This window comes from Neolamprologus brichardi, chromosome 15 (genome assembly GCF_056152115.1).
Source record: "Neolamprologus brichardi isolate AB-2024 chromosome 15, ASM5615211v1, whole genome shotgun sequence".
NCBI classification, from domain to species: Eukaryota; Metazoa; Chordata; class Actinopteri; order Cichliformes; family Cichlidae; genus Neolamprologus; species Neolamprologus brichardi.
Window position 1 is genome coordinate 5,270,041 of NC_142118.1, and position 15,337 is coordinate 5,285,377.

General features: G+C 39.9%; 1 protein-coding gene across 4 annotated transcripts in view; it reads right to left on the reverse strand.

Annotated features, from left to right (window-relative positions):
- mdga2a (MAM domain containing glycosylphosphatidylinositol anchor 2a) overlaps window positions 1–15,337 on the reverse strand; it is a 205,908-nt gene that overhangs the window by 123,233 nt on the left and 67,338 nt on the right. For all 4 annotated transcript variants that reach the window (XM_006793045.3, XM_006793043.3, XM_006793044.3 and 1 more), the window contains exon 2: window positions 3,669–3,808. In XM_006793045.3, the coding sequence (XP_006793108.1) occupies window positions 3,669–3,808 (140 nt within the window). The remainder of the gene's footprint in view (window positions 1–3,668; window positions 3,809–15,337) is intronic.

Consider the following 15,337-nt stretch of genomic DNA (forward strand, 5'->3'; position numbering starts at 1 on the left):
TTGGTGCTAAACAGGGCATTGCTTATTTGCAATTTCTGAATCATAAGCTGTTGAATATACCCGAACATAAGACGCTATTATGACCAAAGCATCAGATGTTGCTTATAACCAGTATATTAGGACGTTTCAAATAGTATTTGAAACAGTATGAGACAACAGAGCGTATTTTAGTGTTGAGAAATGTCTTATTCTTTTCCTCACAGAGCTAAGATCTGAAAATCCTTCTAGTGACATCTGTACTAAACATCCCACAGAATTAGATTTAATTGGTCCCTGATCCCTCCAGATACAAATAGTCCCAGTCTTTCTGCATAGCCCAGGGTAACACCTTGAAACGCCTAACCCACAAGTCGGCAGTGAAAAAACACATATGGTGTGGAGTTGACTGACAGGAACATATATTTATTTGACAATTAAATGGAAAGGCAGAGAAGTCTTGCTGCTGCTACAAGTGTGTTTGTTTGTGTGCCTGTATTGGCTGGATGCATGTATGACTTTATTATTAGAAAGCTCTTGTTTTTCTTTCTGAGGTAGGTGGGCGGATAGGCACAGGGCTGACAAGGAGAACGGCTACGAGGAGGATGCTGCCTGGTTGGACACAATCCAGAGACTCTCGCCAGTGAGAAGGCCTATAGGGGCGTCTCTGTAATTTAAGAAGTGTGCATATTGATAGACATGTGAAGAATTAACGGTGGCAAAATCGCCAACCACGGACCCATTTACTCTGCAGTTGGTCCTTTGTGGCGCTATACTTGGCACAGCACCCCTCAGTGCATGCATTAACCCAGCAGCAGTCAAAGTCAAAGAAAGAGACTGCAATCTGAACATTAACATTGAAAAAGGCAATTTTGTGATTTGCTATTGCAGAACTAATTGAGGATTTTACTATGCTAGAGATGTCCCATGAGTCTATGTGATATCATCATTGATTCAAGCTGCTATATGGAAGGATTGCTTTGGTCACCAAAGTTAGCATGGGAGAAACCAACTGGTCTGCAAAAATACAAACTGGAAATGCCGAACATTTGCCTTGAAAGGAAAAGCTGCACCTCTTGAAATGTGTTTGCTGCAGCGGTAAGCCATCAGTTTTACTTTGAAGGAAACTGTTCTCCGTTTCCTGTTTTTGTGTCAGCGTTTTAAGTTTTGCTACCACTTGGTAGCTAGCAAGTTTCTGGTAGCAGCCAAAGCTGCAGTTTAGTGCAACATCCTCTCAGCAATCAATTTTACCTTTGACTTCTAGCAGCCTCTGACAACTGCTGGAAATATGCATTTGTCAGAGGCCTAAAGACATTGACCCGTTCCTGGGCCTGTGCAACTGAGATCTTGGTATAGATATAGAGGGTATATCTGACTTATCAGTGCAAACTTGCAAGTGAACTGTGCCTACCAATATTTTTTAAATAATGTTATATGAATTCTGAAGTCTGAGAAAAACACAAAATGTGATTTTTGTCTTTCTTTCAGGCCTACCCTATATAATTTAGTAAAGTAAAACAAGTTATAGAAAAAAGTCTTGCTGTACTCTATGGTTATGCTGTTTTGGTTAATATAAAGTACTGTAGGCAGTTGACAAGATTACAGAGTCTAGTCAAGAGATTATATTAGCCAGGGAAACTAACTGTTTTAATGCATAATTTGAATTTATTCACCTGTTATAAGCTACGTATTTTATATATATTAATAATTTACTGTATGTATAATACCTATCATCATGTTTCATAAAAAACAAGATCATTTATATGATATACAGTAAATCATGTGAGAGTTAAACGTGGAAATATGTATAGAAGATATCTGCTAGTATCACAGAGAAGTACATACAAAAGACACAGAAAGCAAACTCACACACACATAAAGAACTGTTCGCACTGGTTGTCTGTCCGAACTTGCACACTTGTAAAGTATCAAGACAGGACACAAAAAAAAGAAGTACAACCTTTGCAAGTACTGATTATTTCCCCTGCATTGGAAGATAGAGAAACTCAGCTCAATTAAAATGTGGAACTTTGGGGCAAAGAAAGGCTCAGAACACGTTCTAAGGATTAATATTTAATTCTAACGAAAAGATGGGCTGTTACTGCCGTATTAACTTGCAAGTCTGTTTCCGATGAGGTCACACACCCTTTGGTTTTTCTTGCAACATCACAAAACCAGCCTTAGGTCTACTGCCATTCCAGATAGCCACCTCAGCCTCCTAAACCACTCAGAATGAGTGTGTTCTGTCCCCAGTCCCATGCCACTACCAGAGGGGGGGACAAAGCTGACACATCCCAAAGTCTAGAGAGACACAGCCGAGACCCACTGTGCCAGGGGATCTGCATGAGTCTCATAATGACTCAGTTTCAAAGGAGATCCTGCCTTTCCTGCCACAGCCCTGCATAGCTTTTGATCTCGCGCTACACTCCCACCCACTCCCTCGCTCTGCTCTGTTTTTCAAAAATTCTAATTAAGAGGAAAGACAGAGATGATGAGTGCAAAGTTGTGACCCCCTCCCGGGGACGGAAAGAGACGAACAGTGTGCCTGAAACAGTCTTATTCAAGGAGCGTCACCTTTCCAGTTGAAACATAAATAAAACATATGCATTTTGGTTTTGCCGTCCAGAGTTTCTGGAGATTCTGTAACATTTTTGTTATTGAGCAAATAAGATAAGATAAGATGACTTTTATTAGTCCCACAGGTGGGAAATTTGTTTTGTTACAGCAAAAGTGCAAAGTTATGTAGCAGAAATTAGAAAACACTGGAATGCAATAAAATTAAATAAAATACTATATACAATAGAATAAAATAGAATAATATATACAATAGAATGAAATAGAATACAAATGCTATATACAACTGAGTAAGAAAATACAACTATGTCAGAAAAAGAATTGCACATATAGCAGTCTTATTGCACATGTGTGGGTTTGATCAACTGCAAGTCTTTGTTCAAATCAGAAGCAACATGTAATAAAAAGACAATAAAAGTTAGGGTGACCTACTGGGTTAATAAGAACAAAATGTCACGGTCAAGTAATTCATAGCAGACCTGTTTTATGTATCTATGTGGCTCATAATCGCTCACATTTAGTCTAAAAGAGCAGATGAGACCTTATTTTTGCCATCTGCTTACTTTTTTAAACTTTTAATTGTATGTTTCTAGATTTGACTACTACAAACAATACACAGTGAGCACAAAAAAAACAAACTAATTATAAGCTTATTTTCATCAGAGAAAAAAGGTGTGAAGTTTTTTAATTAGTGCACATCACAACAGTAAATAAGAATGTGAGGAAGGCTTGCTCTCAGATGTTGAGAACCCATGTGCATTCACATGACCTAGAGTCTTTTAACTGTGGCCTGTTTCTCACTGGTTTGGCAGATGTTTTTGCTGTTTTCTGCAATCTCATTTTACTTGGAAGCTGTAATTATCAGCATACAGGTGCACAAAGCAAACGAAACCATTAATAATTAAAGGATTAAACTTTTAAGCTGGTTTAGCGCAGACTTATGTGGTGTGCAGCTTTGATGCTAATACAGATTTAAAAGAGAGCTTTCTGCAGAGAGGAGAGATGGATACAGAGATATGGTACAAATTAACATACTGCCCCATGATTTGCATGTGCAACTATCTTTTCTTTCCCGTGCTGTCGGTTAAGGGCAGATGAAAAGGCGCTGACTTTCCTACCTGCGGTCGAGGATGACCTGTCACCAGACAGGTGAGCTCCAGGGTCTCCCCTTCTCGTATGGTGTAGACTCTCTCGGTGTGCCTCTCCTCTTCAACATTACAGGCGTGCCCCGAGTGTATAATGCGGACCGTAGGAGGTGCTGTTTGGGGGGGAAAAAGCACAAAGTGTGTTAGCATTCTGGTCGTTTCTGAAGGAATGAGTAGTTTAGTGAAGTAGATGGTGTATTGATTAAAAGGTTGTCTCACTTATAACAAGGCTATTCCAAAGCTTTGTGCACACATTTACACTGCACCAAGCACACAAATAACTAGAGACAGGTAAAAGAATTGCAAAAAGAGGTGACACTACTTTTATAGCATTCCCCTTGGCTTAGCATTTTAAAAGCTGCCTATTAATTATTGGGGACTGGCAGTAGTAGCACTTTGTCTCTCTCTAAGTCACAAGGGTAAGCAACCAAACTTGGCACACAGGTAGGCCCATAAAGGTTCTTATCTATATCAGAGGTTGTGACAACATTGTGTCGCTAAATAACCACTCGGCAACAGGCTTAAATCATGTATTTTGAGCATTTATGCAACTGTAACACTTTATAAAAGCATCATATCATTTTTGTTTCACCAAAACAACATTTCATTTAAGTCCACAAATGTTGAATTATGCATGATGTATTATGATGCCATCCTGCTACCTAGCAACGACCTAGCAACAGTGTAAAATGACCCACTTTAAGCATATAAACAACATCTACCGCCTGTGTTCTCTTTTTTTTTTTTGTTATTGCTTTTTTGTTACTTTGCTCAGTGTGATCAGTTTGCCAAAAACACATACAGGCCTAACAGTACTATTGCACAAAATTTGTATGATTTTGTTTGGGCCAGTGATTGATTGAGTTAATTGTAGAATTTTCTTAAAAGACCTTCGCTCAGGGAAGAACTATCTTCGTTTTTGATTTTAGGGTCTTTACCTTACAATATAAAGTGCCTTGAGGCAACTGTTGTTGTGATTGGGTGCTATATAAATGCACCTGAATTGAACTGAAGCTTCTTAGAAAGGTTGGGGAGGTATTGTACGTTAGCTGTGGCAGAAGCAGTAACCGAATAAAATACGTCAAATTTCAATCAGACAGGCAGCAGTAATGACCATCTGCAGAATACTGATGGTATGCCACAGAACTAGTAATCTTGGAAAATATCTTTCACTATCTCCCCTATCCTCCGTGCCATCAGATATCAGAATTAATTTAGAACTAAGTGTAATTACATGGAAGAAGGGTTTTATTACAAAAATGATTACTTAAAAAAAGAAATGAAAGATATATCAGTGCACTTCTGGAAAACACTTTGACTCAGAAAAGCATAATATTTCACGAAATGTTAATACCAGCTAAAAAAAAAACTGCCATTAGACCATATGGAGAGTGGGTGTCCATATTTAAATTACTGCGCACCTCATTTTGGAAACGAACTCATCATGTTGCACATTCATTTTTCCGCATAACTTCCTAATGCAATCTAATCAGGGATATAAAAAATGCCGGAAACTGCAATATGAGCAAATTAAACTACCCACAGCTGTCTGTTCACAGCTGTAATTACCTCACTGGTGTTTCTCTCCATCATTTGTTTGACCCTTGTGAGACGGTGAGAGGATTTTTGGTCTCTGCACACACCAACAGACAGTGGTGCATACGCGATGGGGGTTAAACTGAGCAGAGGAAGGAGTCATCTTAGGTAAACCACTTCAAAATATTCACTTCCACTGAGCTGTAAAAAATGCAGTTGCATGTAACCAACCCCTGACAATACTAGCATCTGTTAAGCATTTATTCCTCTCCAACTTACATGATTAGTGAAGAGGTTTGGGATGAGATGATTTAGAGAGCGGATACGGGGTATCATTAGGAGGAGGAGTACAAAATGGTGAAAAAGAAGGGGGAGAAAAAAAAATTCATGCTGAAAAATCACGAGGAGTTTCAGACTGTTGCTTGCCTTTCATGTTAGAGGAGCAGCTTCCTGTGTGGGCCTCTCTAGGCAGAGCGTGCCCCAGCAGCAGAGTCAGTTCTACCTCTACCCAGGCTTCAATGCTAATGAGCACATCGCCACTCCTCCCTAACACTGCTTTGGGAGTCTCAGTGTATCCTTCGCCATGCACTAACCACTCGTCCCTCCCTGATACTGGCCATGCTGTTTGTTTCATCCGGGTCGTTGGCTTAATGCTCCTTCTCACTTATCCTGCCTGTCTAAATGCCACATGGTGATGTGCACTGATACAGGTGCTAAATGCGCACGCATGAAGCCTTCCTTCTTGTCCTTGCCCTTCATTGTCTTCCCTTCTCAATTTGGACACACTGGTGCTGAATTCCATGGGGGGGAATAAGGGTCTGAGAAATAGGCTCAGTGTAAGGGAGCTTCACGCAAGGCTGCCACTTGAAAGAAAAAAGGCTTAGAAACAAGACCCCAGGGTACTAGCTAAACAAAGTGCTAATGGCATTTACTCAATTGAACCAGTATCTCTCTAGCATAGGCTACTATCAGTCCTGGAGGAAAGTAGGGAAACACCCATAATTAATGATCTTCAGCTCCTATCACAGTTACTGCAACAGCTGCATACACAATCGCATAAACACACACTCGTTCTTTATGCAGACAACACCAGGCTTACAGCCACAAAAGCAAATAACCGTCTCTTGAGCTTACATAATGAGCATCCTAATGTTCTAACAGTGACACATATCCTTGTACAGCTAAGACCTGCTTTTTCAAATCGTTTGGCCCAAAGCGTGAGCTAAAATCACTGTCATTACAACGTAATTTTCAGTTTGCGTTCGTAAAAGCCACTTGATACTTTACAAACAGTAACTACTCATATACTTAGAAAAGATATTTAGGAATGGGCAATGTGACATTAATGCTGTGGGATTTAGGGCCGGGGCTTCACAAAGTGAGACATCGGCGGACTGACAGGTCTGAGATAAAAGATGTGCTGGTTGAAGGGAAACAGGAGACAGACAAAGCTTTGAACACACCACAACGGGTCAGAAGTGTCAGGTTATATCCCTCTAATTCTTAACTACATCCCATACAAGTTCATTACATGGGAAAAGATGATGTCTTATATACTGCAAATGGTATGTTATAAAGGGCCTGTCTAATCGTTTCTATCTACCTCCTTGCATGCTTTGAATGGAGAATAAGAATTTTTGCCTTACAGGATTTTTGCCTTTACAAATTTTTTTTTTAATCTTGTTATTTAACCAAGACTGGTGTGCTGCTAAGGTTGAATTACAGATTGCATCTTATATGTGTAATTATTATGACTGCCTGACATGTTATGCACTAGGGCTGCCACAAACGATTATTTTGATAGTCGACTAGTCACCGATTATTTTTGTGATTAGTCGACTAATCAGATCATCATCCATTGGACATACAGCATACAACTTATTGCACCAGCAGCATCTGCTCTTATATAACTATCATTAGCTTACAGCTTTAAGTGTTTAAGGTATGTGCTAACTAAAAATAAAGACAAGATGATAGTTTATTAAATTTTAATGAAATTTGCAGATTGTTTCGGTGAAGTTTAATAAACTCCTTGCTATCTAAAATATAACAGGACACCGGAGTATATTCTCGAGCATCTCACACTTCTGATAATCAGCTGTCTGCTTGATGTTTATTCAGCTGTGTAAAAACTATAACTTTAATCTCAGCCAAACCGATTTACTCAGGAACAAATAAAATACTAAAAAAAGCCAAACAATAACATTTTTAAGTTATCTAAGTGACTTATATATCATGTTTAACCTGAGTAGTGAAAGAGGCGGTGGGTTTGAAAACGATTTGCGGAGTCCGGTGTTCTCACGGCTCTAGTGAGCCTTGCCCCCGGCTAGCTATCGAGCTAGTGGGTAACAAACGTCTCCGAAAACGTCGGAGCGCTTTTGAAAGTATGTGGCGTCTTGATAAACTGAGCAGATATTTGAGGTTTATACAGTTACATTCTCGCCTGAAAATATATTAAACGTTTATTTTGTGACCCAGAAAGAATAATAACAGTAATATTAAAACTAAGTACCTGCCGCCATTGTTGGAAATTGAGCTGGGCTGAGCTATGAATTCTGGGACAGAGCTACTTCTTCTTCTTCGGGGTTTAACGGCAGCTGGCATCCTTGTACATGCAATGCTGCCATCTTCTGTTTCAGTCCGTTATTACACTCTTAAATCCTACTACTTATTCCTGTGTCTTTTGTGATCTTACAAAGCTTCAAACGACGTGTCGACTATTAAATCAGTTGTCGACGATTTTGACAGTCGACGTAATCGTGACTAGTCGACTAATTGTGGCAGCCCTAGTATGTACAACTGTATAAAGTGTCATATGTGCAACAGTATATTTAATCTGTAAGTAAACATCTTAAATAAAGACGCCTAAGAAAGCCAATTTCAATAAAAGCTTCAAATTTAGATGCATCACATTATGTTGTATTCAGCAGTAAGTACATGGAACATGCCAGCAGTAAGAAACTGCAGATCACACATTATTCAGACTAGCGAGGGTCCAATTTGCTAATGTTTGCTAAAGCTTAACAAAGATAACTTAATTTAATCTTTCATTTTCAGCCAATTTAGTTTTGCTCAGTTAGTTTCCAAACCAACAAGGCCTAATTATCTTTAGTGGGAGAAGAAACACTAAGTTCATAATTCTAAGAAATGGAAAACACAAAATGCTCTGCTGCAACTTGAAGTCCTACAGATGTGATAATAATTAATGGTGCCCGCTGGAGTTTTGCAAACAACAAAAGTTATCATTAAGACGCATCTTGACACACAATACCATCTGGAAAGCGTCTAACTGGCAATGGCTTCATTTTTCGGCATGACAATGCTCAGACACACTGCCAGTGCAGTAAAAGCATACCTGGACAGAAAAACACATAATGGAAGATCAGTCACGGACTGGCTTCCCCAGACCCGGACCTCAGCATCATCTTGACAGAGAATGTAACAAAGAGCTTTGTATTTTCTTTCAAGAGAGTTCAGGCTGTGTAAAGTTAGAATTGTATAAAGCTCTTTTTTGCCTTTTATACTGTATTTCCATGTATGTTTGCACATTTATCGTGATCGTGGCTCAAGAGTTGGGAGTTCGCCTTGTAATCGGAAGGTTGCCGGTTCGAGCCCCGGCTTGGACAGTCTCGGTCGCTGTGTCCTTGGGCAAGACACTTCACCTGCTGCCTACTGGTGGTGGTCAGAGGGCCCGGTGGCGCCAGTGTCCGGCAGCCTCGCCTCTGTCAGTGCGCCCCAGGGTGGCTGTGGCTACAATGTAGCTTGCCATCACCAGTGTGTGAATGGGTGGATGACTGGATGTGTAAAGTGCTTTGGGGTCCTCAGGGACTAGTAAGGAGCTATACAAATACAGCCCATTTAAAAGAATCTTTGCACCTGTTTCTCATTTTCTTAGAAAAATATAAAGCAATGAGGACTTTTTAAAAGACTTTTTCACCATATTCTACTCCGTTTGGTTGATGTGAGGATGCTTCTTGGGTCGAGCATGCAGGAAGCAGGACATGTGGCACCTGCTCGCTCACTGTGAATTTTCCAGACCGTTACACTTTTTACTAGCGAGCTGGCAGGTTAAAGACTGTTTAATCTTCAATCTGAATTGGACATTTACATTCCTGCTTGCAGCTCCACTACGTTGAGAAGAGTTCACAGCTAAAGGGCGTGTGTGAAAACACCTTTAGTGATTAAGCTTATCAGACACAATTTAAAAACAACCAAAAAGATGCTACAGAGTATTTTTAAACCTGAAACTGGACACTTAATCTAAGCATATTAAAATCAGTCGTACAGACCTGCACAAAAAAATAAATAAATAAATAAATGTGAAGATGAAGCAGTGCTATGTTCCAGCTTTATTGTATGATGTCATCAAACTGTTCATAATCTGGAGTGCTGCTGTTATTGGTTGGGAATTGCGGCCGTCTCTGAGAAATACCTCACAATTACTCGAGCTGAGCAGTGCTCAGAAGATCAGCAGCTGCCATCATCCATTTAGCCATCATCGTTATTTTGGACTTGTCATATTAAAGAATCATGGAAGTTCAGTGGTACTGGCTACTAAACTTCTGATATTGTGACATCCTTTCATATACATTTTCAAATTCTTCTTCAAACATGCACATCATAAAAAAACAACAGGATCCACTTGTTGAAGCACTGTTACATAACCCCCACTAGGGGTGATAAAAACACTTCCTTCTACCGTTTTCCAGAAGTATAGCTGTATGGTGCACTAAATGAACTATTTGAAATAGTAATTACACAAAATAATACCATTAAGAGTAAATAACATTTATTACTGTATAATATTGGAATATTATTTCCTCACTGTGTTTGTTTTGTAGGCTGCTCCACAGCAAAGCATGTGTGTACAAGAAATATCAGTATAATAAACACAAACGAAAAGTATAATATTAAGGTGGCTTGTTTATGTGCACCACATGCACTTGTGATTAAACAGCACTGATGCGCATGTTGAGCAAATGTTGTCTTGAACCTTTGTGTCACGATGGGAAATTTGCATAAATGTAAATCTCCGCCTCTATTATTACTCCCCCTCACTATCCCCATCCACCTAACCATCTGCAGGCACAAACATCCAAACTCTCTCCACACACACACACACACACACACACACACACACACACACACACACACACACACACACACACACACACACACACACACACACACACACACACACACACACACACACACACACTAGCTTTCTGGTAATTATTAGTTTAAAGAAAAAAAAAGAAAAGCAGCGGACCTGCAGGGTAGAAGCAGGAGTCTCAGATGTGAATCTCGTTTTCATTTTGGTTTCTCATTTCCATAAAAGTGACATCATTTCCCCTGCTGCAGAAATACACAATACTGAGAGAAAATGCAGAAAAGTAGGAGGAGAGAACGAGACGAAGCCTCGCCACATATAACTGTGTGTGTTAAACTGTTAGTTTAGTACTCGCACTTCACATTCGCCTGTACCTGAGAGTGTTTGCGTGTGCGTTCAAGTTTGTGTTGTGTCTTTACGTGGTTAATGAGCATCATACAGTAGAATAACTAGCCTGCCTTGGCCTCAGTTAGGGGAGATGGAGACGGCTTTATCCAGTACCGCCAGTGGAGATTAAATTGGATTTGGCTAAAAGCAGCCTTGTCACCACAGTTCTGGAGTGCTTGTGTGGCAGAGGGAGTTCTTGGCAATAGACGAGACTCTAAATTTGACAAACAAATGAATGTGAAAAAAAACGCCCAACAGCTGGGGCTCGTTGTCACTGTGGGCTTAATGTCCTCAGACCAACCCCTGAGGAACACTAACCATATCCTGCTAGTTTTCTGGCTCCGTAATCACCTTCTCAGAATGAGAGATCCAAAAAGAGAGAAACAGCACAGAGCGAGAAACAGGAGGAGAGAAACATATGCAATATGCATGGAGTAACAATTTCATGAAATAACTGTTTTGTTATCACAAAATACTCATTATATATTCTGTGCTAGCACCACCGGAAATACACTTTCTGTTGCTTTTAAAAGGACTGTTGGGGAAGAAAAGGCAATTTCAGCTGTGCGATAACACTGCACAATGCCAACATCAAAAGCTTAGCGATAACGCACAAATAAGTTCACATTTGCCATATCTGCCAAAAACAATGGCTTTTCAAAAGAAGATTTGTAAAACTGCTTAAATACTCTACAGCCAACACTTACCGTTAAATAATACAGTCTAACATGCTTTCAGCAGACTCCATTAAAACCGCATGTTAATGGAATCAGTTTGACCGGAGCCTTTTCACACAAGATGCAAGACCTCTATACGCGTGCTAAACCGAAGAACAGTACAACATCAAGTATGGATGTCTGCTGAAAACAACTACAGTATCAAGTTCAACATTTGTACTGCTCAAGAGTCACCATGGTGAACAGTGTATATTGTGTACCGGGGTGTAAATCGATAAAATGTATTTTCTGTCTAAGACAGTGAATATACAAGTGTATAAAGGTCATACAGTTAGCAAACTGACTCAGTTACATAACATACACAGCATGAAAAAAGGTTACTAGCAGTATATTTAGTAGAAAACCCCTCATGTGGATTCAACCAAATATATTTGTATTTGAATATATATGAATTTAACTCTAAAGCTATAAGAGGAATGCTTGTGTTTCCCACTTCAAAATGTGCACTGCCTCACCAAACATTTTTGCTTTAGCTCCAAAAGACTATAAAGCAACACTTTCTGGCTATTTGCAGTCTACAGACAGTGGTATACTGACACGTGGAAATGCAGTATTAGCATTCATTGGGTTCTGTGCTTCAAGCCACCTGGCAAATGTTTAGTCAAATATTCACTCTAACATCTTTTAGCAGCCAAATGTTCCACTTTGTACCCCAACTAGTTGCTTAATTCAGCTTTTTGATGTTTTATGTGAATAAGCAGTGTACAATGAGCTTTATCAGTGTTTTTCTTCTTCTTTTGTTTTGTGAACAGCTGTGCGCTGCCTTTGGAAACCAGCAGGCTAATAAGAACGGTGAAGCTGTGGGGTAAAAGTATCCGACAGTGTCAAATGCAGAGTGGTTACTGACTGCAAGGGACTACTCTTACTTTAAATACAAAAATGTGAATTATTGGTTTTAAATATTGATTAGTGCAGTTTTAAGATTGTCGGGTTAATAATTTATAACTAAGAAAGTATTCGAATAAGAATTCTACATTGAATAGTTATGCAAATAGAGCTTTCCAAATACAAGAAGGTGATACTGAATTATACAGCACATCCATTATTAACGTTGGACTTGGTTCAAATTCTCTCAGGTGATGCACAACAGTGCCACTGGTTATATCTGAATAAATTCTGTGGGTTTTGCTTTTGAGAGTAAGTAAACATGGGCCATTGCCAAAGGCAACACATTCTATTCTATTATTTTCTGTGCATCTCCCGTGCCTTTTGAAACTGCAAGTTTACATTGCACCCAGGCCTGGCTGCTGGATAATTGAGAAGCAACTCATCCATGGGGTCATCCATGTGTATAAGGTCTTGAAATGGTTTGCCAGCAGCACATGCATACTATTACATCAGAGGTTGTCAGAGCGTATTGATTACACACTGTAATGCACTCGCATGGAGTCTTCATCCTCCACTCTTATTGTAAATGAGACTCTGTATAGATCTGGCTTCACACTGTTGGCGCAGATCATCTATCCCAGTGTGTACTGCGGCGGCAAAAAACAAACACAATCTTTCGGTGCAAAGTTCGCAGCGCCACGGAAAACACGTTTGTCCGGTTCAGCGGAAAAAGAAGACAGTCGTTATTAAACTGAATAGAGATGTCGAGTGGTCTTTTTTTGGCACAAGAGAACAAACCGAGCTAGATACGCGAGTTGAGACATCTCATTAAAACGGCTGAGAGGTCCGTTTGTCCGTGGACGTGGATCATTACAGGAACACAGAACACACAGCTTTAGCCCTCGGAGATTTCGTTTGGAGTTAGGCAACACATACATGAAAAACACACACACTAAAACACATATGCAACCACACACTGAGTCATGTATACACACATCTTGTTACTCTAAAATTAGGCCAGTGTGAAGCTGCCAAAGCCCTGCTGAGATGGGAAGAGAGAGAAAAGAGATGACGATGAAGGGTGAAGGTAGGGAGATTTAGAGGACAGATTCGTCTTTGCTCCCATATTACAGCACTTCACAGCAGGAGTTATGGAGCTTGACTGCATACAGCTGCAGCCATTATGTTTGTGCAAGCTTTATGCCATGCGAGCCATCTTCAGGAAGTGACATAAATGAGGCTGGTAACATCTGATGTTTGACTTTGAAGGGATTAGTATTCGAATTTTGGTTTTTACTCTAAGCCAAACATTTGAGGCTAACGCTGTTAGACGTTGCGTGGTGTCTGGCTGGAAGCAGTGCTGCGATGGTACTTTCTTGGTCTGTGGTGCTGAAACTTATCGGTTAGTGCAGGGAGGAAAAAAAGACAGCTATGCCTGTTCTCTGTATACAGTGATGAGAAGTTACCATGTGTTGTCATTTTTAATTTAACTTGTTTAGCACAGGCATACATCCAGCAGAAACCCAGTATCTTAAATTTACAGCCCTTAAATTTGATTAAAAACTCTGAGCATGAAAGACTTAGACGCCAAGATTTGCTACATGAGTTCTTCAATGAGAAACTGTTCTGCAATTTGAGCTTCTGAGTGATACTGAAATCATTAAGCAACAGAAAATGAATCTGCAAATATTGTAATTAGTAAATTGGTAATTTTTTTTAATGATAAATGTCTCGCACAAACTGGGCTATCTATGACAGGAAATTGGACTGCTAAATAGTCAATCCAGCAATTAGGAGCCATCAGCTTGGAATCGGTTAAAGTGCAGTGGTTCTTTTTTTTTTTTGTGCTAATTTACAGACGGATACATTAAATGAATTATAAAGGAAATTTTTTAACAGATTATCTGAAAATTCAAATGAAGAGTGTTTGGCTCAACCACACCAACTGTGAACAGAGAAAGGAAAGAGGAGATAACGGATGCATATAAGTCTTACTTGAGGATGATGGCGTGTGCATGTATATCTGAATGAAACAAATAGCAACACATAAAGCAATTACTGACACCTATATTAAAGAAAATGTTTGTTTTTTTAAATAATCCCCAATCCTTTTGATTGTTATAAATAAATTTATTTCAGTTCTTCATCCCTCTGCAAATATGATTTTACAATACCCGTTTCCGTTTGCTTTATGTGTCATGTTCAACGTACATCACCAAAATTTGTATCCAGGCAGAATTTTTGCTCAACTCTGAATTAAAGCTAACGTTGGGGCGACCATGGCTCAGGGGGTTGGGAAGCGTATCTGTAACCGGAAGCTCGCCGGTTCGATTCCCGGGCTCTCTGTCCTGGTCGTTGTGTCCTTGGGCAAGACACTTGCCCAAGACACTAGACCCTACCGCCTACTGGTGTTGGGGGGCCGATGGCGCGATATGGCAGCCTCGCTTCTGTCAGTCTGCCCCAGGGCAGCTGTGGCTACAACCGTAGCTTGCCTCCACCAGTGTGTGAATGCGAGAGTGAATGAATAATGGCATTGTAAAGCGCTTTGGGTGCCTTGAAAAGCGCTATATAAATCCAATCCATTATTATTATTATTGTTTTTGATGCCGGAGCCAAGTACAGAAAAATTTAAGGTAATACTTACCAAACAAGCATCTGATGAATTTTCTTAGAATGTTCTTGAAAAGCTGGGGAGGAAATCTTATGTCTTCCTAAGTGAAAAAAATGCTTGTTTTCCTGCATGAGCAGTGATTAAAGGTGCTGTTAGCACTGTTTTGCCACTGTGCTGAAGAAAGAGTTGAATGGTCTGAAACAAACTTGGAATGGATTAGCATGAATGTGCATAACCACGTAGGGCCAAATTCAAACGAGACAGACTCATACATTACCTGCAACATTTTGCAGTGAAAGCAGAAAAGATAGGGCAAGTCTAAAAACCCCTGTTCTATCATCTGATCTAATGGCTCTGTCACCAAGATGCTGCCATGTGTTATAGGGCCATTAAAATGGACACGACTTGAGTTCAGCGAACACGTCCTTGCCTC